The following is a 24,888-nucleotide window of genomic DNA, read 5'->3' on the forward strand; positions in this document are numbered from 1 at the left end:
TTTTGATTAAAAAAATCCTAAAGTTATCATAAAATGAAAAAAAATCATTACGATCCTCGTTAGAATCATGTTCAACTAGAATTATAAAAGCTTGAGATGATTTGGTCAAAGTTAATCTGTTAGACTAAAAAATAAACTCAAAATGTTTTTGTCGAAAGAACTTGCCTAAAAACATATCAAATTCGATAATCAATTATTTCAAATTCAGCATAAAATAGACATAGTAATAATGGTTTTCTGCCGATGTTCCGGTTGATCATATTATGGGTAGTTTTGATATCCACCGATGTACCGGTTATGTTGTCATTGAGCTTGGTGTTTATTGCTCTCTTATCCTTACTGGTTTTCCTTCAACATCACCCCATATCTTCCGTTGCCTCATGCACGGACTATCTCCTGGCAAAGCATTTTTTGTTTCATAGAGTTCCACCAAGCTTGCATGGACGACATTGAGATGCATCTCGGTCTTCATAGAAAAATTCGTTAGCGGTTTCAGATGAGCAATCGTTGCGCCATGCTCTCATCGGACAAATACCACAACATCTCAATTTTAATAGAAAAACTCTCTAGCGCTTCTGGATGAGCAATCGTTATGCCATGCCCTCACAGGACAAATACCACAACATCTCAGTCTTAATAGAAAACCTTGCTAGTGCTTTCGGATGAGCAATCATTGCATACCTCGGTCTTATGCAGCAGATAATAAAAAGAAACCCAAATTTGATCTTCCATGCGAAATAATTCTTCACGTGTATGGCCACAAATGAAATCTCTTGCTGTTATATGATTGCAACTCTCACTGGTGCTCTACTCGTCTCACATGAGGAAGCTGATGTGGAATCTGTTAAGGCAATAATGACAAATTTATCCTTTGCTCATGATAAAATTATGAAGTGGCAGTATCTATCACTGGTGACTGCCAAGAAGAGTAAGAGATCTCCGCAATATAGTTGCTCCCATCTCAAAAATACTTATACAGAATTTCATAGGAAAATTGGAGCCTACAACTCTGTTGTATGTTTTTGTTATGAGTATCTTTCTTACCTGATGTGAATTCGCAAATCATCTTCGGAAGTTAAAAATAAACATGATTGAGCTACAAAGCACTTGTGCCAACTACTTGCCATCTCCTTCAGAAAGGTGCTAATAACATCTTCAGACAAGTTAAAAAAAAAAAAAGCAGGCTGCTGACAGTGGGAAAACTATGACAGCGGCAACGTTAAGGATTGATTGGAATGTGGTCAACACATATGAGCACTCTTATGATACTGCTTGCATTTCCCTAAAAGGTAATGCTCCTTTAGTAGAAGTTTTAAAAGAAATTTAATGGCGGCCAACTATATAGAAATAAGTTGCTGACTCTGTTTCTAATCCTTTAATCCATGGGTTAGAGAAACTAGAGCAACGACATCAAGTCAGACGACGAAGACTTTCTACTCCCAAATAGATTTGGGAGCAAATAGCCATTGTTACTGGTTTCATTTAATCTCAAAAAGATTAAGATGTGATTTGCATAACCAAAGAACTGGCTATCAACATCTGCACATGTCAATTTAAGGTCCAAAACGCTTGATGTCATTGCATATTCCAGCAACAGTGGTCAGTTTACTTGTGGCTAGAAGAAAAAAAAAAAGTTCACTGATGACTGTCTTCTTCTAGCTATGGTAAACAAGGATGATAAAAATTACAAAAGCCTGTTTTGGATACTGTACAAAAAAGAAATCTTATATTACACAATTGTAATTTAAAATAATTTTGTGCTTACTCTTAAACAACTTACAACAGATTACCAGATATATTATTAAAAATCACAAGAAAAGCCACTACATAACAGAAGCTGGTGAGATTTTGTTTCCTAAGCTATAATGTGTTCCTGTTTTCTTTGACATGGCCATTAGGCACACAATCTTCATCAGAGCGTACACACTGCAAGGAAAAGAATGACAATAAAAATATGACGGTACAAGAAGCCCATGGCTACAAATGATATAAGAGGAATTACAAGCAGTGTATAGAAAGATATAAGCAACATACCCTGACAACAAGCCAAGGTTATAGAATCTATGGTTGAAATACTTGTCCAAGAAATTGCATTACATAAAATAATCAGCTGAAACAGAACCCCCAAAATTCTATTACAAAAAAGCACAAGAATTTTGATTTCTTTTCTCAACAATCGGGAGTTCAGTCAGAACCAATAACCAAATAGTAATCATTATGGTCGCATCAAATGTTATGGTAATTTTTAAAAGTTCAAACTTGTGAAACTTCTCATTGAGCTAGCCTATTCCAAACAGATGGGACGTCACAGCTTGTTATTGTTGTATACTTCTCGTTCAAGAAAAATAATTATACTTAATACTGGAAAAGATTTACCCATCTTGAAATACATGTAACAAGCCACTTCAACAATTAAAATTAGTGCTCAAACAAAAGATCTCATATATGCCTTGAAGAAAATGGTGATGGTTATCAACTCTTAAAAATATTAGATACAGGGGAGGAATACCATTCTCTTAAAGAACAATAAAGGGAAAAGGTCGATTACATGCCACCAAGAATAGATCCAAGGAAAACAATTCAGAAAGGAAAAAATGGCATCATATTCCTTACGGAAATATTTCGATAACTTGATCGGATAACTGCATCATGTGAGACAGCAATGCAGATAAACATAATTTTATTTTTCCACTGTTGAAGACAAGCTTAATATGTACTGCGGCCAGCCCTATTACCCATCATAAATGAAAGATGCCAAAAGGTGGAGCACCCAAATTTGCAAGAGACGAGTAAAGGCAAGTTACACTAGGTTGATCCACATAAAATAATTCCAGCACTGTTTCCTTGACCTTCAAAGATTTAAATATGCTCCTCACTGAAAATGTATATATGTGTACAAGATTTGGAAGTCTCAAAAGGTATATATGTACATTAGATTTGCCTGAGTAAATTTCCATTGTAATTCCGACTTTAAAGTTCTAAAACACTATCCATATATGGATACAATCCCCTTTAAAGTGTCTGGCTTTTATTCATCATCTATCATAATATATGAACAAAATTGGGATAATTAAGTGAAATAATAAATACTAAAAAACTCTTTTTTATGGTGAATCGCGGTAGGAAAGTATTGTACTAAAAGGCTTATTGAACTGCTCCCAGGTAACAAAATTCTATTGTTCTTTGTGGCTTCTATTTTTTTATTTTAGTAGTCAACCAAGCAAATGTTTTACCTTCTAAAATAAAGATGTGGTCACTATCTGTTCCTTAGTGCGTCCAATGGCCTCACAGGTCTTCTACCTGACAAAACCATCATCCCATAAGGGATCAGATCCACCATCAAAAGCAGAGAGGCCAAGTTGCTTGAATCACTAGTCTGGAGTTAACACCATGATTAGCTCAGTATGGCATACTCCATGATGTTGTCATTCCTGTAGCTGAAAGTATTACCTCATCCCATCTAGAACTTCATGAATATTTTGATGTGCATGCACAGCTTCAGGGCTGCCTGCAAGGTCGCTTGCTAGATTCAATGAAGTCTATGGAGGTTGAGAATTTTTTTTAAGACTAAGATTGCTCATGCAGAACTTAGAGAATCAGAGGAAGCTCATCATTCAGGTTCAATGGAGGAACTATAAGGCTGCATGAAGCAGTGGGATTATGTCCACTAACTCTACCACCTTAAGCAGTAATCTTCCCTACAATATTACAACCAGATAATCACATACAAGGTTCTAAACTTATGATAACAAATCATACAACCTAATACACACAAGCTCATATCCATGGTCTGATAGCATAAAAGATTGTCATTCCCCGAATTCAAAATCCACATAACAACAATATAAAAAAACATAACAATCTTCACAAGAATATCAAGAGTAAACAAAACTAATCCAGCTTATTAATAAAATAATATTCATGTCTTCTTTGTCACAATTCAAATATTCAATGACTAATTGTCTCTAACTGAAACACAAATATTAAACATCTTAGATGCTGCTACTAGCGGTAAACGATGATCTTTTCTCCTTTGAGTCTCGTATATTTTGCTGTCAAAAGACTACCCTGAAAATATAATACATAGATATAGTTCTCCAATAGTAGGGATCTTTGAAAAATTTTAAAATCCAGAATACAAATCTTTTTTAATCAAATGCATCAATTAATAAATTAAAATATCATATATATAATCATATTGTTTATCTAATATATACATAAATCTCATGCAATATAACATCATCTCACATGCATAATCATCAAACATCTAGCATCATCAGTCAACAAAGACAGTGTCAGATGCTCTCCCGACAGTTGATGGAACGGTTTACCTCCTCAAAATGATTTTTATTCTCCACAAAATGATAGTTGATGAACCACACTCTCAACAACTTATGGAGTGGTATCTCTTATCTGTCAAGATCAAGACATGTTCCTTCCAAAGGCTCATGGACAGCTCGATAATAATTAAACTGAATCATACCTCTAGTACTAGCCACCATGAAACAAATGTGAAAAACTATCATCATCACATATCATATTTGTTATTTTTCATTTACATGGTCAAACAACCATTCATTTATTCATCACATAATACATCACGAACTACCAGTATTGTCAAAGGCGTTAGGTGCTCATCTCAACGAATCAAGGCACTCACCAATATAAAGATTAGGGGCTGTCAGGGAGAGAAAGATGCAGAGAAGGGGGTTGTCAAGGGGAGGAGAGGGGGGTTTTCAATGATGAGGTTGGTATACGGGGAAGGGACGGATAGGGACAAGATGTGTGCTAGGAAGAGAGAGAAGCACGAGGGAGAAGCGACGACCAAAACTAGCAAAGTGATGGGGGAAGAGGCGGGGCCGCAACGGCTCTACTAGAAAGAGCGAGAGAAGAGGGACTCTCAGGGGAAGAACATAGGGGACGAGTAATGACTAATACCAATAGAGGGTCGAAGGAGAAATGGCGATTGATAACCAAGGGAACAAGGGGGGCGGTGGTTGGGGGTAGACGATGGAGATGGATGCCGAAAGCCAATTGAGAAAAGGGGAGGGGAGAGGCGCACCACCAAGAGGGGGGAGAGAAAGAGAGAGAGAGAGAGAGGTATCGTCACTCATGAGATGGGAGGCACCACCTATGGTTTGCCTACCGACCATCGACTACCTTGCACATAAACCTAGCCATGGTTCGATAACTGAGAATCGAACCGATCAAAACTAGAACCAGAATCGATCAATAATTCCATCATTCTGAACCAAACCGATCAATTTCAGTTCCACCCTATAACTAGAACTAGGCCGAAAAGAAGAAAAAAAATTAAGACAAACAGGTTCTATAGTTTAGCAGTTAGCACTTTAGAATTTGAATCTAGTGACTTTGGTTTAAAATAAATTCGGGTGGCACCATTTTATTTTTTTTCGTTGTTTTCCTCATCTTTCTCATCCTCCCCTCGTCTGCCCCCCTCTCCCCCTCCTTCGCTCATGCTAGAGATTGCATAGGCTTGTGACGCCACCCGATTCCCCTCCTCCTGCCACTATACTTTCTCCCAGTTCCCTAACCTCCTCTTCGTTGTCGTCACGGCCCCTACTGACGCCCTCCTCTCCTCCCACTCCCATGTTGAGTCTACCCTCGCCTCTATTGCAGTAAACCCTATTTGTGTCATCGTTGCCCACGACCACCTCAAGCACCTCTCTCTCTTTATGTGTTGCGTGTTCACCGCCTCCAGCCTCCCTGTTAGCTACCTCGTTGATGCTCGCAATTAAGCAGGGAGGATCATTGTTGGTTGCCTTACACACATGAAGAGGAGGATCACCAATGGGGTCACTCGTAGGGATCAGGTTTCCAAGGGTATCGCAGGTTTTGTTTTAGATCAGGCTTGGTTTGGTTAGACTAATGTTGATCTAACCAGGATTGGGTCTAATCAGGTTTGAACCTGCTTGATCTGGTTTAGGTGCTCACTTGAGCCACCCAATACCTGGACCATGCCCGATTAGAACCTAAATCGAGAAAAATTATTCTCGCCTCGCCTCACCCAGGCACCTAGGTGAACAGCCGAGCACCATTAGCGACCATGTATATTATAGGAATTCATGATATGTTTTTAAATGCATGACTTCTATACCGGAAAGGAAGTGCCAAATGAAAAATATTAACAAATTGAAATCATTAATAATCATAAATATGTTTTTAAATGCATCACTTTTCAATCATTAATAAGTGCCCTCAAGACATAACAGCAAAACAAACGGTGCAAGGCCTCCATGACCATGTGAAAATCAATAATCAAGTCAGATCTATAAAAGTTGAACAAAAATTTGAGCCAACATAAATTAATTTCGACCACCGCACAAGGATGCGCACTCTAGGTCGTGTTTGCTAAATTGCCCATTGGATCATGCCTGCACAAAAAGTCAGGCACATGATAACCCATTTGCACCTTGTCATGGTTGGATCAACCTAGTACAAGCCAGACAAGTTCATGTGCTTGAGCTGCCTAGCCCAGATTAATGTGGTCAATGTGGCAACACCTAGTTATAATGGACTGCTCAACATCGAGAACCAGATCCCCGCTCCAACTGTTTTGTGGCCTGGGCTGGCCTAGCCAGCACCCCACTTAGATCGGATCTAGGTCCGCCTGCATAGGCTGGAGTAGAAGTCACAGTCTCTTTGGAATCAGTCGGCACCCAAACTGCGTCTAACCCATTCTGGACCTATGCTTGTGTCAAGTATGACCCGCATTCACGCTAGGTCTAACGTGCATCGAACCTATGTCGGCATCATGTTTGGCTCACACAAGAGCTGGGTCTAACCCATATCGGGTCTAGCCAATAACCTAGGCCTGACTAGACTGGGGCTTGGACAAAGCACTCTTTTCTTATACAGATTATCCCAAAATTCAAAAATTAATATTCAAAGATAGTTTTCTTGCCAAATAATTTACAAATCATGTAACAAATGAATAACATTAGTCTAGTTTATTAATCATCAATCCATAATGCAAAACTTGATAACAATTGAATTTAAAAATTAAATCAATAAAAAATTAGAATACGGAAATAATTCTCGAAATTAAAAAAAATCATGAATAGTCACATAATTAAAAGCATATAGAACAGAAATTAGTGACATACTATCAACATCAATTTAAATTCAACATCATGTCCAAAATCTAAAGCATAACATCATTGGCATAATTTTGTTTTTTATTTAAACTAAATTCATGTTTATAAGATATAATTTCCAATCTAACAAAATTCTATAATTTTCTCACAAACAAAGGGAAAAAATAATATTAATATTTCAACAAATGAAATCAATAAATTTATCTAAATAAAGAAATTATTGAAGAAACCAACCTAATTCCTTAAGACCATGTCACCCTCTTTTTTTTTTCCCATGCAATTGAACCCACCCAGACAATAAGAAAAATAGAAGAGAGGGTATGCTGAGTTATGAAGGGATGAAGAGGTGCCATTAAAAATAATCCCCTGTTACCTTAGGAATAGGTTTAATATCCATACCTACGAAGTAAATGAAGGGGGTTTACACTGTTATACTTTCTCACGTCTCTATATGTAGGTTACATGTATTTTCCAATCCAGACAAAAGGGTCTACATTCTAAATATACTATGGTAAACCTACAAACAGTATATCCAATTCCCATCAATAAATACGCGGCAATTGGTGAAAATAACTAAGAACATTAAAAATATGAGACTAGTTTCATAGCTGAAAAGGTTCTTAGATGCACTTTCATAGGTATTGTATTTACTTAGAAGTTGGATAAAGTTAGATAAAGCTGAAAAGGTTCCTATATGCACTTTAGAAGTTAGATCAATAAATAAAGCTAAACATCTCTTTTCTTGGTCAAGTAAACAAGTAAAGCCAGCCAACCAACCAGAGTTTCTTGTTAAGTGTGCATCAGCAGCAATCACAAGCAAAAAGGTGGAACCACACTTATTTAGAGCATAGGCATGCTGCATCAATGACAGAAATATATTGAAGATGCATGACATTCACATGATCCAGTTTTCATCTTATATATCTATTCATGTAACAAAACAAAATCTTGTGCAGCACCTACTGAACTTATTCATCTATTCATATATCAAATTGCATTATAAAAAGGTAAAAGACATATTTTAAATTATAACAAATCTTTTATCTGCCTATGAGCACATAGTGAACTTTTGTAAATAGAAAAACTGACAAGAAAGCAAAGCATAGTCAAAAGCATGGGAGGCAGTGATCCTACCATTCGTTTGCTTATGTAGGGATGTATCTTAGATGAAAACCCTGATGGACTCTCATTCTCATGAAGTTTCCTCTTCTCCAGTTCAAATTCTTTTCGAGATTCCTTCCTGGTACCTGCTTGCCAAACTCTACCAAAATTAGGAAGCCAGTTAGCATCACAACTTTCTGGAAGAGTCTCTCCCCTCTTCTCCATCTCAAGCTCAGCTCTTCTTTTATCTGCCCATGCTGCTCCCACACGTTTTGGATTCAGCTTTCTTGACTTCCCAGTGCTAGTTGATGGAAGCGCAAGTCTATAAACATTTGGATCGTTATTTGCTATATTTTCTTCACTTATTTCTAACCAAGGAGGTGGAGCACCAGTATGCATATTTGCTTGACAGGCTTCAGCAGGCAATGATATCGGCGTGAAATTCTGCAATACTATACACCAGAAGAAAATGATAGTTTTGAGCAACTACAACAGGTTTATTCCTGATAACCAAGACAATTTTTAAGAAAAAATATTCTGGAACAATAAATACCCTCGTTGGAGCCCCCATTAGAATCAGTCCTTTGATCCTGATGCACAAAAGATAACATCAATATTTTTCTACACACAGATTAAGTTTACAGAGGCAATATAATATGAGGCATTAAGTAAGCAATTATGATCTTAGATCTATAGCAAGTGCACATTAGAGTGTCTCCTACAACTTTTTAACCAATTCTCCCAAAAGTTCAAATAATTTGCAAAAAAAAAATTCAAAAACTTGATCTACAAACAAAGGTATTAGGCGGATGAAAGTTCTTGAAAAAAGGACATGAAAGGACACATGAAAGTTCTCAAAATGAAAAATAGAATAGGTGAAATGGTTCCAAAATTTATCACTAATATTGTAATACTTTAAACGCCAACACATGTATTAAAAAGAGAAATGAACATTTGATTTCATATATCAGCCGACTATATCAGTGCTTTTTTCTGCATATAAGAAAAGGCCAAAAAAGCATCAAAATGTCAATTTACAGGGAGAAAATTTGACCGCACACTAGAGAACTAATGTTACTAGATGTGGATAGAAAATAACAGGTTAACAAAGAAGAACAGAAAAATCAAAGATAACTGTTGGTGGAGTAGTGAGATACAAAAAGCTATCAGCAAAATAATATGTTAGTTCAGGAAACTTCAGAATACCAACAACCTTATAGATAAAAATTACCAGACAAGAAACAAAAAAAGAATCAGCAAAACAACGTTTAAGGCCTGTAATACTACTCTTTACTCAATTTTAGCACTAGAGATGAACAGTATGACATATGGAGTTGATAATTGAGGGTAAGGGAGACTAGCCATTTAGGTTGAGTACAATGCATAACCATGAAGCCTGAAGGATTCTGATGAAACTTGAAAGCAAATTAGACCGAGAACAATTATGAAGGAGATCTAGACTAGGCGGTGCTTTCTTTTGCTAGAGAATATTTTGCTGTCTGCATAGCCGATGCATTTATCTGAAAGGGGAGTTCAGACACTTCTGGATTCAGATTCAATCATTGTTGAGTGAACAAAGCCAAGTCAGTAGCCCACTTGAGAGATGTGTGAAACCTTAAGCGGCCAAGAAATGGATGTGTGCCAAACTGATTTAGGACTAAAAGAAGGCAGAACATGGATCCATACAGGAAGAAGATATTTTTCATGATTCAGTAACAAAAGTCATGATGATAGTAAGAGCTAGATGATAATAAATAAATAGATTGTAGGTTTGTTAAAAGCAAAGTTTATAAAACGGAGATACGGGTTGGTACAAGCTGGCTTATTCTGGAACACACCCCAATATAAAATGATGAGATCTACCAAATTTAGACCCACCCCATGTTGGTGGAGTAGTGATCAGGCAACAAATCATCCAGAATTACTGTCAATAAATGATGAGATCTACCAAATTTAGACCCACCTTCAAATCCCCACGAATGCAAATCAATCGTACTTTGGTTTGGAAAAGATTGAGAAAAACTTTGGGTTGACACATTATAATGTGAAAGCCTCCACATTATCACATAAGATTTCGATAAAGGTTATAAGTCTAAATTGCAGAAAGTTTATATTTTTTGTTTAAAAACATCTATCCTATGAAATATGTTCTAAAAGGTTATACTTGGTGGTGGCCTGTTGCTTTGCTTTGTTCTCATCTAAGAAGCATGAACACGGCACAACGTGTACATGGCGACAGTGATTTAAAAAACGATAGGCGCCAAAAGGCGTCAAGGTCCAAAAACGTCCGAGGCGCTAGGCACTCGCCCAAGCGAAGCAAGACGCTAAAATATAAAAATATATAATATAATTAATAAATATAATTATTTAAATAAAAAATATGCTATTAAATTAAAAAAAATCAGGTACAAAATCACAATAAATAAATAAATCATAATAGTATATTTTTATTTTTTTTAAATAAAAAATATACTATTAAATAAATAAAAATTAATAGTATTAAAATCAAAATAATATATTATTAACCTAATAAATAAAAATACTATTATTAGTATACAGTTAGCAATATACTGTTAATATATTGTTAACAATATAGTGAGAAGATCGAGACTACTGAGGCAACGGCAGCGGTAGCAGGCGACAGCCGTAGCTGGAGCGGGAGCGACGACAACAGCGGGAGCTACGAGCAGCAGCGGGAGCGGCGAGCGACAACTAGAGCGGCGACAGCAACGGCGAGCGACGACAGCAGTGGCGAGCAACGATTGTGGCAACGACGAGCAGTCGGCGAGCGGCAATTGTGGCAGCGGCGAGCAGCGATTGTGGCAGCGGCGAGCAGCGACAGTAGCGGCAAGCAGCGAGTAGCGACAGTAGCTGCAGTGGCAGCGGTAGTAGAGAGCAGCGACAGCGGAGAAGAAATCGCGATCGCAAGTGTTAGGGTTGGGAAGTCGAGGAAATCACGAGAGGGAGCCTGATATTAGTGATTTAGTTAGTTCGATTGAACCAACTAAAGCACCGGAGACCAACCAGACCTAAAAATTTGGTTCGATCGCCTGTTTTAACCCAGGCGCTCGCTCGAAGCGCCCAACGCCTGGGCTCAGGTGAGCGCCCAGGAGACGCCTCTTTGAAGCGAGGCGCCTGGACATAAAGCGAGGCGCTCGGGCCTCGCCTCGCCTCTCCCGAGCGCCTAAGCGAGCGCCCGAGCGCCTATTGAAATCACTGCATGGCAACACATCATTTTTTAAAAAATAAAGATACGAACACGACGAGAACATGTGTATTTTTTAATATATATATACACACGATTAATATGAGTTTTAGTATTTATACTTATATTTTATAAGCTCAGCAATATGAACAAATAAATATCATCATACAGGTTGAAACAATTAAACTCATCTACATCTAATCATCCAAATTTGATTAAGTACATTAAATAATTTTTAATAATCACTAAGACTCATTCTGAACATCATTATCATCTTCATCCGATGATTCATCAACATCATCAAAAATATTTTTTTCTAGCTCTGCTTCATTCAAGGAAAAATGCACAACTTTAAGTACTCCATCATCAAATGAATCAAATTTATCTCTAACAAAATCTCACGTCTTAATCTGTCCCCCTAAGCATGGTATGTAGTATCGAAGGGTACCTCCCGGTACGGGCGGTACGTACTGATCCGACGACATACCGATACGTGGACTGCCCGGTACCACTACAGTGTGCTATACTGTAGCAGTGCTACAGTGCTACAGTAATGAAGAAAATATATAAAATTATTCGGTATACCAGGGTGTACCGCTCGGTATGCCCTGGTGTACTGTACCGAGCCAACCTCGAAACACCGGTACGGTACGGTATTGCATACCTTGCCCCTAAGTATTACGAAGTTCTCTTGGAGAGAAGACAGAAATTCTATGAATGAATATCAAATCCTCTCGTTGAAGAGTCATTTTGTTCCTTTAAGAGGATGCAGGAAAGAATAGATACTCCAATTTCTCTTGCAAAATGATGAAGAGGAAGGCTACACAAGTAATTTTAAAGCCAATGCTTGAAGCATAGGAGTAGATGAATCATACATAACCCAACTTTTATGATTGAAATGATAACAATTGTGCAAAGAATAATAATCAACAAAGAATCTAACTCTACCACAGAAATTAACATATTCTGCATTAACACGTGTACTCTCCTTAGTGGTTGAATAATATCTTCTTAGACATCATAGTCTTTCTCGAGAGACCTCTAGATCTCTATGTGGGGTACTCGATTGGGATCCTCTTGAAGCTATTTATCACTATAATATCTGAAATATAAATAAATAATAATAATTTTATAAATATACTTAATTATATAGCAAATATCACCAGAAATCAAAATTAATAGATACCTGAGATTTAAAGAATGAGCCAAGCAATAAAGTGTAGTATTATTCTTTGTCCAACGATCAATGAGAATTTATTTAATTACATCATAGAAAGATGAAGATTCATCTGATTTCTTTCCTTCATGTCTATTTTTTTCTTTTCTTTCACTTTCTCAATCATACTATCCCATATGTCATATATTAAATGAAGACATAGTTTATCCGTGTCACAGAATCTAAACATTTCATAAATAGGTCTAGTAAAATTAAGAGTATAATCAATACTATCACACCAAATATCATCGAGCATCTTTTCCGTCACAAATCTTACTTTATCAAAATTATCATCCATATAACATGATCACTAAAAACTATAGATTGAAGCCCACCTTTGATACGTTTAAACTTTTTAAGTATAATAATTGTTAAACCCATGGTTCACATTAACAATCCGTAGCGGTGTACCGACCAACTATCGGTACGATACATACCAAGCTGTACCAAGCAATATTGAGCGTACCGGCACACAATACATGGGGTGTACCAATGTATTGCCCGTACCGGTCACATGTCGGATCGGTACGTACCAACCATATCAAGCGGTATGTCACGGTACAACAAACCTTGGTTGAGCCAAAATGTGTATCTGCTATAAAGAGTAATTAACTTCAATAAGCACAAACTCATTAAATATAGACAATCTCATTGAATGATTCATAATGAAACTTTTTATCAAAGATTCAATTGCATGCATCATATTGTAACGGACAAACTTCTAAACAAGATGTTGGATGTAATGCTTATGTCTGTCCGTTGTCTTTTGGCATGTTCATGCCTTGTACAGAATGTAAAGGGCCGGCCGAAGGCTTAATAGTCCCATTTTAGTTGGGTTGGTGGCCTCTTTAGGCTTGTAAATAAAGGTTGTGTCATGTGGACACGTTCGAGAGCTTTTCGGTCTGTAATGGACCATTTTACCCTTTGTTGTGCAACTATTCAGAGCTTGTAAAGTCTGTTTGTAATTTGCATTGTCTATGAAGTGTTTTTCGGACATGTTTGCTTGTGGATCCCGATTGAGGCGTTCTCTTTAACCCGTTCTCTCTTTTGTTGGTCCTAAGGGACAATGGGAGGCTTCGGGGAGGCTGACCTTTGCGGACGGACGCGCGAGGGTGCCGCACGCCTTAGGCAAAACCAGCTAAGGTCGTGACATTATGGTATCAGAGCGGGACAAGCACTCATAGAAACACTTGACATGCAAACGTGGGGGACCTAGCGGGGCTGCGTTGAGGGCAGTCAGCACACGCGCGACCGTTTGAGGGAAAACGGGCATGGAGATGTAGGGAAAAGAGTCGCTCAGAGGAGCGGGCATCTGAGATTGGCATTTAGAGGAATGGCCAACCCTTCGCACAAGAGGCACCACGAGAACAGGCAAGCTTGGAAGAATTTGGAGCGCACAAAGGTTGGGATGGCTGAGTTTGAGCTACGGCTCAACGTTGACAACTTTACTTGATGGTGCTCAAGGCAAGCGAGGCGCTTGGCAAAGGACGAGACCATGCAAAGTGGAATGAGTTGCTCAGCGACCGAAAGAGTTGTGCAAAGCTCACAGAGGTGAGGGGAATTGCTAACTCGAAGAATTCGGTACTCATGCATGGGTTTGTATGCGGACGATGGATTGTTCGTGGCCATCCCAAGGCGGTCGAGACTCGGCGCCATGGAGCATTGAAACTTTCTCTTCGACATGTGAAGGATACGTCCGGAGGAGGCTGAAGTGTGCAACGAGTTCAGCATGTTGCTAGGCCTTGAGGGGTGCAGCGGTGGCTGTATTGACGTGGAGGCGCAATCTAGCAAGTGCGTTTGCAAGAGGCAGAACAATGCACAGTTTGTTCAGCAGATCGGAGTAGTCCAAGGGGATGGTGGTCTCCGAAACGAAGAGAGATGTTGCTCCAACGGGACAGTTATCCAGGAGGGATAAGTCTCAGCTCTCCAGAGGGAGAATCATGTGAGACGGACTTCACATGTTGAGGAGGAGTACCTCACAAACAACAACTCCACGAAGCTCAATGGACCGAGCAAGCAGCGAGGAGTTGTCACATGATCTCGCTCGAGAGAATGCATGGGTGGATGCATTGCGAGATCAAGTGGGGGAGCGACCTGAAGCAACTTAAATGAAGGCACACTTAGAGTCGATATGGAGATCGGACTCAAGGAAGGGCTGACCCGTGGAATGGTGGGCGCGAGGGCCACCATCGACTCAATGCAAAAACGAGGAGCGGAGCAACTTGGGTGTAACTTGGTGAAGTACCCAAGCCGCATGAAGGGAGCCAGCATAGAAGTTGGAACATGGAGCAGAGGCACAGTGCTTTTCTTAGACAGAGGTCAAGGACATGAACTCTTGCAGAGGCAAGAGTAGGATCATGTTGTTCCATGGGTCCTTCATTCTGACGGAGCGGACTCATCTTGCATGGTGCCAAAGACGAAGGGAGCTTCGGGGCACATGCACCTTATCTCGGAGAAGCATTTGATGGAGAAACTAAGGTGACTCAATTTGCGGAGGCAAAGTTGGGTTCAAAAGGCCTTAGCACGGGGCGAGAGGACGCAGAGGCGGATACTCTTGAAGAATATGCCACAGTGTTGCCATTCGAGTTGCTATGAAGGAAGCGGTGCGCAGTGGAGATTGTGCTGGTAGGGGCAGAGGCCCAGGATCCAGGCAATGGTGCACAAATTACAGTGAAGTCGGTGGACTTCGGGAGTTACTAAGCGACGGACTGTCCTAGAGCGGTGCTTCATCTAGGTGTGACCCAAGAGTGGGTGGATGAAGGTCGATTGCCAAAGGAGCGAACAAAATCGAAGGTGGAGGAGACCCTGCGATGTATTGGCAGAGGCCACACATGGAGGGTTCACAATTCGAGTTTATTCCACAAGGATCAGAATGCAATGGAGATGTCACCAGGAGGTGACATGGTGCAGCGGATCGTGGTGGAACAGTTTGTGGCAATGCGACACACACGACATAGTCCCGTGAGGGATAAGATCATATGGAGGTATGATCGGGAGCTACTGGGAGCTCCGCTTTGGTGAACAACACGACGGCAAGAAGGGCTATGGATTCAAGGAGTGAAGGCCATGGTACCGCAGAGGCGAGTCTTCCGGGCGTGCACCGAATTTTGCATCGGATGAAAACCTTGGTCATCAGCATATGGGGGCTGGGTTCCACCAAGGGAAAAGTTCGAATGCAAGTACCAGTGAGTCCCATGAGAGGGACTTGATCATGCAGAGGTATGATCGAAGCAGCTGGAGAGTTGGACTGCTCCAGAGCTCATATTCGCTTAAGGGAGCCCGACAAGTCAGAGGACAAGGTCGAGTAAGCGAACGTTGCTACCAAGGAAGCTAAGGAGAACAGAATCGGTGCAAACCCTACAATGTGATGGCAGAGGCCATGCATGGGAGTTGCAGTCTGTCTTTCCATCGACCAAACAGACTGCTTGAAGAACACAGAGGTGTTGAAGCAGGAGGTCGAAAGGGGCGAGGAAGCGACGACGAGTCCAGAGGGACTTAGCTACCCAAAATCAAGCATCAGTTAGAATGGAGGTGGACTCAGAGGAGTGCCACGGAGACATCTCTACTGATTGTGAAGGAAAGGGATACAGAGGCGAGGCGACGGATAGTAGGGCCATGGGCATGGCAGCGCCATGGTACCGCAGAGGCGGGACTTCCGTGCAAGTCATTGATCCCTTGCTCTCACGGAGGGAGAGCGCTTGGTCGTGAAAGGGGCCGAGGAGGTGGAGCATGCAGAGGCAATCTCCAAGTACCGAGACAAGGCTGAAGGGCAGAGGCCAAGAAACTTCGTAAGACCGGTGTCAACAAGTTTCTCATCAAGATAGCCGTAAGTGAAGGAATTCGGGTCATGCAAGAGTGCACGACCAAGGAACGAAGCAAGCAGTACGCGGTGCTGTACCTTTGCTACTCAGTGGAGTAGGCGGCAGGGTTGATGGAGAAGACGGTACAATCCCAGAGGCGACCTCATCTATCAGAGAATTACTCCAAGTTGGGGTGAAAACTTCCTGCATTCCAGAAGTTCAATGGCATTGAGAAGGTGAATCACAGTAGCTAACTCAACGCAAGGAGTGCAAACACTTCAAGTGCTTCAGAAGTGTGAGCAAAGAGCAGGCGAAGGCCAGTAACCAGCTCGATGCATGAAGTACAACCTCGAGGAGGCGGGCGAAGTCAAGTAACCTTTGCCTTCTCAACTCTTAAGAGAATGGGCGAAACCGAGTACCCCAATTCTCTTATCTATCCAGCAGAGGAGCTCTGCACAAGTTCAAAGACCCTTCGAAGAGAATGGAAGATAATAGTTGTCAAATCCTCACCAACGGTGATCAGTGCTACTGAGAGTAGATTGTCCGCCTCATTTCCCAACGAAATGCCAATCGAAAGCGGAAGTGATGCGAACCTACTTGGATGTGACAACTAAGTGAAAGAAGAGTCAATGAGCAGATTTTGTGGAGGAAGGACCCAAAACTTCAGAAGTTTGCGAGGCGATGCTCGTTAAAGCTCCAACAAGCATCCACCCAGTTCAAGCAGCATGTGGAAATTTTGAGAGACTGGCGCACTAAGGATGGTCTTTTCCTTCATTTGGTGGATCCGCAGGAATCAACGAGGATCAATACAACTCAGCCAACCCCACACCAGAGTCAGAGTCATTGGCGAGTTGAAGCAGCATGGCGGATCAAAGGTTCGACTACTCAGAAACAGCAGCGGAGAGCAGCTGGGAGCCAGGAGGCGCATTGCAGCTGGAGCGGAAGATTGAAAACTCAGCAAAGGTGAAGAGTTGCAGTGTTCACAAAGGCTTCGACGAGGACGTCGAAGGGATAAGTGGGGGAGAATGTAACGAACAAACTTCTAAACAAGATGTTGGATGTAATGCTTATGTCTGTCCGTTGTCTTTTGGCATGTTCATGCCTTGTACAGAATGTAAAGGGACGGCCGAAGGCTTAATAGTCCCATTTTAGTTGGGTTGGTGGCCTCTTTAGGCTTGTAAATAAAGGTTGTGTCATGTGGACACGTTCGAGAGCTTTTCGGTCTGTAATGGACCATTTTACCCTTTGTTGTGCAACTATTCAGAGCTTGTAAAGTCTGTTTGTAATTTGCATTGTCTATGAAGTGTTTTTCGGACATGTTTGCTTGTGGATCCCGATTGAGGCGTTCTCTTTAACCCGTTCTCTCTTTTGTTGGTCCTAAGGGACAATTGGAGGCTTCGGGGAGGCTGACCTTTGCGGACGGACGCGCGAGGGTGCCGCACGCCTTAGGCAAAACCAGCTAAGGTCGTGACAATATGTTAACTGATTATTTTTAATATTCTTTGCAACGTAAATACTTTTAAATGCTAAATTGAGAGTATGAACTACATAGTCCTAATAATATTTATTTATTTGTTAATAAATAAAATCAATCTAGTGTTATAAAACATATTGCATGCAGATAGATCTTTGATGTGTGTTCTGATAAAAAAAATATGGAGTCCAACCATATCTCAATCTAGCATTAAAAAATATTTGTACAGTAAAAAATATTGAATAAAATCTTAACATATAATGCATGCAGTTAGATCTCTGATATTGCAGGTGATGTTGCAATGATAAAAAGTTTCATTATGAATAATTTTATGACAGTGATTTAGAAAGGCGCTCGGTTGCTCACCTAGGCACTCGGGCGAGGCGTGGCCCAAACGCCTCGTTTAAGGACCATGCGACATGCTTCAATGAGGCGTCGCCTGGGCGCTCGCCCGAGCCCAGGCATCGGGTGCTTCGGGCGAGCACATGATTGATATAAGACGATCGAACCGCTTAAATTTGTGTTAGTTGGTTCAATCGAACCAACTAACACACGTAGTTATATCAGCGCGCGACCCCAACTCCCAACCCTATGCACGCTTCTCTCTCTGTTTCCACCGCCAACGATTTCTGCCTTTTCCTCCGCCACCAACGGTTTCTCCTGCTGCCTCCGAGTCTTCCTCTGTCACTGACCGAGTCTCCTCAGCTTCCGCTGTTGTCCGCTACTGCTACCGCTATCCACTACCTACTGCTATCAGCAACATGACTCCACTGCAGCTGCTATTGTCCGCTACCTCCTGTTGTTCGTGACTCTGTTGCCGCCGCTACTGTCTGCTACCTGCAACTCAGCTTCTCACCGTGACTTCTTCAGTCTCTACTCTTCCCTACTACTGTTAACAGTAAATATACTATTAACAGTAGCTTATTAATTATTGCTCAAAATAATCTTTATTTATTAGATTAATAATATACTATTTAGATTTTAACACTACTAATCCTTGTTTTTAATTTAATATCATATTTTTATTTAAATAATTATATTTATTAATTATATTATATATTTTTTATATTTTAATATTTTAAAGCGTCTCACTTCACTCGGGCAAGCGCCTAGCGCTTTTTAAATCATTGTTTTATGATATTGGTCAAATTTAATAAGTTTGTTTTACTGAAGTTACTCTCTATAGTTAATATACATGTTAGTTCAATAATTGTTATGCTTAAAATGTTTAAATTTATTAAAGGTGGACTTCAATGTACGGTTATTAGTGATAAGTGGTCATGTTACAAGGATGATATTGGTTAAGTAAGATTTGTGAAGAAAAATGTGCACGATGATATTTGGTGAGATAATATTAATTATATTCTTGATTTCACTGGATGTATTTATGATATGCTTAGATTTTGTGGCACGAATAAGCCACGTCTTCATTTAGTATATGACATGTAGGACATCATGATTGAGAAAGTAACAAAATATATATATATATACAAAAAGGAAAAAAAATCAAACGAATCTTCATCTCTCCATAATTTAATTTACCAAATTCTTATTGATCATTGGACAAAAAACAATACTCCACTTCATTGTTTTGCTTATTCTTTGAATGTCAGGTATCCACCAATTTTGGTTTCTAATAATATTTGCTATATTTATGAAATTAGTTTTTTTTATTTTTTATTTAAGATATTATAGTAATGAATAGCTTCAAGAGGATCTCAATCGAGTACCTCACAAAGAAATCCAAAGGACTCTCAAGAAAAGTTAAGATCTAAGAAAACTAACAAATATTTTGAATCAAGGATTATGATTTTATACCGGGATACTCTACTCGTCCATAGCTGGACTGGTATGTATGCCATTATCAGTATACCGACACTTAGTACACCAATATATAACGAAGAGGAAGAAAAAAAAGCTATGAAATACATGGAATAAGAGAAGGCGATGGAGGAAGTGGAGAAAGGAGGCAGATGAAGGAAGAAGCGGAGGTAGTGGAGAAAGTAGAGGAGAAAGGAGCAGGCAGATGAAGGAAGAAGAGGAGGTAATGCAAGAAGAGGAGAAAGGAGGAATACGAAGAAGAGGAAAAGAAAAAAGATGAGGCAATGGAGGAAGAGAAGGATGATATGTACATGAGGTCCACGCGCCCAATGGGCGACTAGGAGGTAGGAGGGGCAGATGGTAGCCAGCAGCTCACAATTCCGACTCCTGACATACGAAAAAGACGGCTCACATTCGAAGCCCTAATTGAAGCACTAACCTTTTAAGTTTTTTTCTCTAATAGATCAGTCCACGTCTTAATTCAGGCTCGGACCTATAAATACAGGTCAGTACAAGCCAAACTGTGTGAAATTGTAGTCCTCGTTTTAAATTACATATCCAAGTTTGATCCTGCATCAAAAATCTAGAGGACTCCATTCTGCATATAATATTCCACTAAGAATATCAATAATTCTGTTGGAAATTCTTACATCAAAAAATGAACAATAGAGAGAAAAATAATGACATTGGAGTATAATAATTGCCCACTAAAGCCTCTAACATTCTTATCAAGGAACTACTATAATTGTTGGCAAACTCTTCACCATAGGATCTCAATGTATATTCATTTTTTCATTTTTTTTAGTTTAACCGTATTGGTTTTCTTTTGCCTTTGTAGTAGTTTAATTAGTTAGAGTTTATATTTAAATAAGTTGTGACATACCAACTTTTCATGTGTTAAAAAGCTTCAGTGAGTAATGCACTTAAGTTTATTATACATTTAGTTCGTCATATACCTATCAAATGGATTAGGTTTTGTTAGCCTTTTAGCCATTCAAAATTCAGGATTATGTTACTGAATTTTCCCTGCAATAACATGATTAGTAAACTATAGTTCATAACTCTTTCTGAACAGCCCAAGCCTGAATGAGAAGCAACGTTGAGAGATACATGTCATAAAAGCTTCGATCAAATTCTTGTTTAAGTGCAACAAATATGAAATTTTCAAATATGAGATACATGATAAAAGAGGAAACTTACAATAACATTGCGTAGAGGCCAACCAATTAAGCTTTTTGCATTACTGGCAAGACATGAAGGGTGTCCGTCTGAAATAATAAAGGCATCATCAAGAACTAACATCAACAAATTAACAAGAAGAATCTCAAGTGCATTCCCACGCAAAGAAGGAAAAAATTAATATCCTTAAAAAACAACAGAGGGCTGACCTGATAAATGCCTTGAAACACTACCAAAGACATAGGTGCCGGGAAGGCCAATATTCCCCTGTATATCCACGGACCAAGAAGTAGCAATATGTGGGATGAAACCTCCAACTGTGGATCCACTAACTGCCGGATCATGTTGATTATCATAATTCTCATTTGTAGGACATTGTAAAGGCATAACAGAATGAGAAGCATTTGAAACAAAAGAATTGATAGAATTTTTTTCAAAATTGTCCATATCACTAGAGGTAAGTGCATATTGGATATCTTTCGATGAACCGGTTGATGGTCCTATAGACCTCTCACAAGATGATGATGTCGCATTGTTTAGAGTTTCACAGCCTTTCTCCCACTGCAATTGCAAAAACCAACCAAATAACTACTATTTTAGAGTTGAGGATAGACATATAAAGTAACCCAACAAAATTTGCTTTCCAATAGGTAAAATAACTCTAGGAAATTATGAAAACTTCAATATAATACAGAAACACAGATATTAGTATAATACAGCCTTATGAGAAGTGACAGCTACTTTGTCCTTCATACTCAAACAACAGTCAAACTGATTTCCATTGGAATATAGGAATATGTCACAATCTAACCTGAAACAAACCCATTAACTTAACACATAATGGGCCTAGAACCATGTGATCCAAGACGTCTAACCCCAACTGATGAGGAGTAGAACCATCCAACCCTGGATGCCATTACAACTACTAGTTTATAACAGGTGTGACAATTTGAACTCAGATTAAATGAATATTTGAATCCACTGAATTAGAAGCCCAGAAAACCATGAGAACTCTATTGATGGCTGAAGTATCAAACCATGGAATTCTCTATGAAGCAATGTCATCCCACCTTTTTTTTTTAAAGGCACTAGCTAGCTTAGCTATAAAGGCTTTGTCAAATAATTACAAGGTCTTGGGATCAAAATATGCTTTCAACATTTACCATTTATAAAATAAAAAGGTACTCAAAGTATGACTTAAGAAATAAAGAATGTTGTATTTAGCTTAAAAATTGATGATAAAGCTTATAATAATCAAGCAGAAGCAAGCCACAAAGTAGCATCACATCATGCTCAGATATGCCACCTAGGACTCAGAACTTTTGCCCATTCATATGTTTTGCTGTTATGAAACAAAGTAATGTTTTGATATACACAACCAGAGTTTGTTAAAGGCCCAAATCACCAATTTCTTTGTAGATGTATAATCAACTTACATAAAACATACTGATAACCATACAAACATATATGTGATTTAGATTTGTGTCAAATAAATTAAAATGTCTTTTTGTTCAAGTATTTATATTCTGCAAACAGCTAAGAAATTATCCCCAAGTTCAAGGAGAAAAATAGGTGTTGTATCAGGATATAACATACAACAGAACCAAATTACAGTATAAATGCTTCTAATGGTCTTGTCAGAGAAATGTTGAAGAGTTAATGGCAGCACACAGAATAATTTAGAAAAATTAGCCTTCAACGCAGAAAGCTGATTTGTAAGGGTTGTCAGTGATGATATATCCTACACAATCCATACTTCCAAAAAGGTAAAATAAGAAATAAAATGATGCACATTGTGACCATGGAACTTGTCAAAGAGGGCCAATTAAAGTGTCCCAATTTTGCATGTTCATCAACCAATTATCAGCTTGGACTTTCCATGATAAGATATCACAGTTTCGTTTTCTTTGACTTCCTAAAATGCTACAAAGATGAAGCTTGCATGAACAATATAAATTTCTGAACTGCAAGTATGTGTTTACGAACTTCTAGTCAAAAGTCCATAAGGCTAGAAGAATTGCATATCATGTGACTTTGACTTGTATGACAAATGCTTTTTGCATTGCAAATCTTATTTACTAAAGATCTATAGACTATCAACAATCATGGTTTAGGTAGTAACTCCACCTCATGGTGTTTGTTCATGTCATAAGACAACCATTACATAATTCATTAGGTATTTATAGTTGATCAAAAAAAATCTCAAAACCATATATTTGCAAATGCTTTGTTGTGGTTCACAGCTGCATCCATATATCATGCAATGCATGCCCTTCTCGAATGTTAGATCAAATCAACACTAAATTCAACCGTATCCTCAAGCAAAAGAGAAGAGTTGGTCACCTTGAGGAGCTCCGCCTCAGAAACCCTGAAAGAATCTACCCGATCCATCCCTCCCCCATGTTTCCTCAAGAACTCCTTCAGGTTCCTCAAATGCTCCGAGCTCGCCAGATGTTTGATGGTGTTGCTACTGCAAAACATATACCCAATGATCTAATATATAAACCTTTGACCGATTATTGTTTGATACAAAGATACGATCTGAAAAAGAGAAACACTAATATAACAAAATGTACAAATCTCGGACCTGGAGCCATCAAACTCTATTGGCGACAACCGATCTCACATCAGTAACCCTAGAAATCACTCGACAGAGGAAGAAATATAGGAGAAGGAGAGAAGGGGTTACGAGTTACCAGGCGAAGGAGCTGCCGAGCTCGCGGAGGTCGCAGCGGCAAAAGAGGCACCAAAGGCGGTTGACGACGGCGTGCTCAGGGCTGAGAGAGGAGGGATTACGAAGGAAGAAGCGGATGTCAGAGAGCTTCCCATGGAAGCGAGCAAGGACGGCGGCGAGGGCGCGGGCGTGGGAGGGGAAGTACTTGTGCCGGCGCCCTTGGTCGTGATTCAACCTGCACACCTCGCAAAACTCGAAATCCTGTCCGTTTTCTCCCGATGACTTCGCCATCGCCTTCTTACTCGAGAAGGGCAACGCTGACTCAAGCACGGCCGTCTGCATGCAGCGGGGAGGGCGGCGGAGGCGGCGGACAAGCAGAGCGCGGGGAAGGAGAGGTGTTTGAGGCAGCGGATAGAGGCGGCGGCGCGAGCAGGGTTTGCGGGGGCGGAGGCGGAGGCGTGGATGGACTTTGCCTGGGAACGGGAGGAGTGGAGGGCGTCGGCGGGGGCCGCAACGGCAACAGAGAGGAGTTGGAGGGTGGAGGAGAGGTCGGGGGACTGAGAGAGAGCAAAGTAAAAGGAGGAGGGAAACCGGGTGGCGTCGCAGGCCTGGGCGATCTCCTGTCGGGAGCGGAGGGAGGAGAGGGGGAGGATGAGAAAAAGGGGAAATAAAAAAGGAAAAATAAAAATAAAAAGTCCGATTCGGAAACGGAGATACCCACAATTTAAATTCGGGCTTTCCATTAATCTGTTTTTTTTTTTTTATCAATTTCAGCTTGGTTCTCTGGTTCGGGTCGGTTCTCGGTTCCGGTTTAGACCAACTCGATTTTGATTTTAATTGGATATAGTTTGATTCGAACTCTTGTGAAGTCCTCCGTAAACTTGACTATAGTTTGATTTGAATTGGAATTTATTCCCGTTTAATTTTGAACCTGCTAAAAGAAAAAGAACGGTCGACACACAAACGGGGTTCCATGGTGGTTGTTAGCACTTTAGACTTTCAATATGGTTACTTGGGTTTAAATCCAAATGCCCTTTTTTTTTCTTTTTGTTTTTTTAAATCTAAGTGGAGAGGGCACTTCCTATTATCTGCATGATTATGGGATTGGAACGGATAATGCACTCCTATCAATATATGAATTTAAGATGTTGGGCTCCCGATTGATTCAAATCACATTAGGTTAAGTTTTGGTTGAATCATTTGGTTCAATTGAACTCCTCGTAAGTTTTCTTATTTATGTAGGATTCATCTTGTATAGATAATTTAAGCATAAAAATAGAAAAATAAGATTAATTAAGAA

General features: G+C 39.8%; 1 protein-coding gene across 2 annotated transcripts; it reads right to left on the reverse strand.

Annotated features, from left to right (window-relative positions):
- Window positions 1-1,634: 1,634 nt before the first annotated feature.
- Window positions 1,635-24,281, reverse strand: LOC135584122 (TITAN-like protein). Of its 2 annotated transcripts, none has more exons than XM_065079372.1 (7): window positions 23,611-24,280; window positions 23,258-23,384; window positions 21,124-21,475; window positions 20,936-21,003; window positions 8,773-8,809; window positions 8,253-8,671; window positions 1,635-1,926 (listed from the first exon to the last, which is right to left on the reverse strand). In XM_065079372.1, exons 1-7 carry the CDS (start codon window positions 23,928-23,930, stop codon window positions 1,861-1,863), a joined length of 1,389 nt encoding a protein of 462 aa, XP_064935444.1. In that variant the 5' UTR covers window positions 23,931-24,280; the 3' UTR covers window positions 1,635-1,860. The 2 variants fall into 2 exon arrangements, with proteins under 2 accessions (XP_064935444.1, XP_064935445.1); XM_065079373.1 differs by lacking the exon at window positions 1,635-1,926 and adding an exon at window positions 3,876-4,068 and having other exon boundaries at window positions 23,611-24,281.
- Between the last annotated feature and the right edge of the window lie 607 nt (window positions 24,282-24,888).

This window comes from Musa acuminata, chromosome BXJ1-8, assembly GCF_036884655.1.
Source record: "Musa acuminata AAA Group cultivar baxijiao chromosome BXJ1-8, Cavendish_Baxijiao_AAA, whole genome shotgun sequence".
In the NCBI taxonomy this organism is placed as follows: domain Eukaryota; kingdom Viridiplantae; phylum Streptophyta; class Magnoliopsida; order Zingiberales; family Musaceae; genus Musa; species Musa acuminata.

Bases quoted from the DNA above. Each gene is read 5' to 3' on its own strand.
- LOC135584122 (XM_065079372.1), bottom strand. From the start codon at position 23,930: ATGCAGACGGCCGTGCTTGAGTCAGCGTTGCCCTTCTCGAGTAAGAAG. The intron at 21,476-23,257 runs GTGACCAACTCT...TTGCAATTGCAG, and splicing joins CTGAGGCGGAGCTCCTCAAG to TGGGAGAAAGGCTGTGAAAC. The intron at 1,927-8,252 runs GTAGGATCACTG...TTTTCCTTGCAG, and splicing joins CCTACATAAGCAAACGAATG to TGTGTACGCTCTGATGAAGA.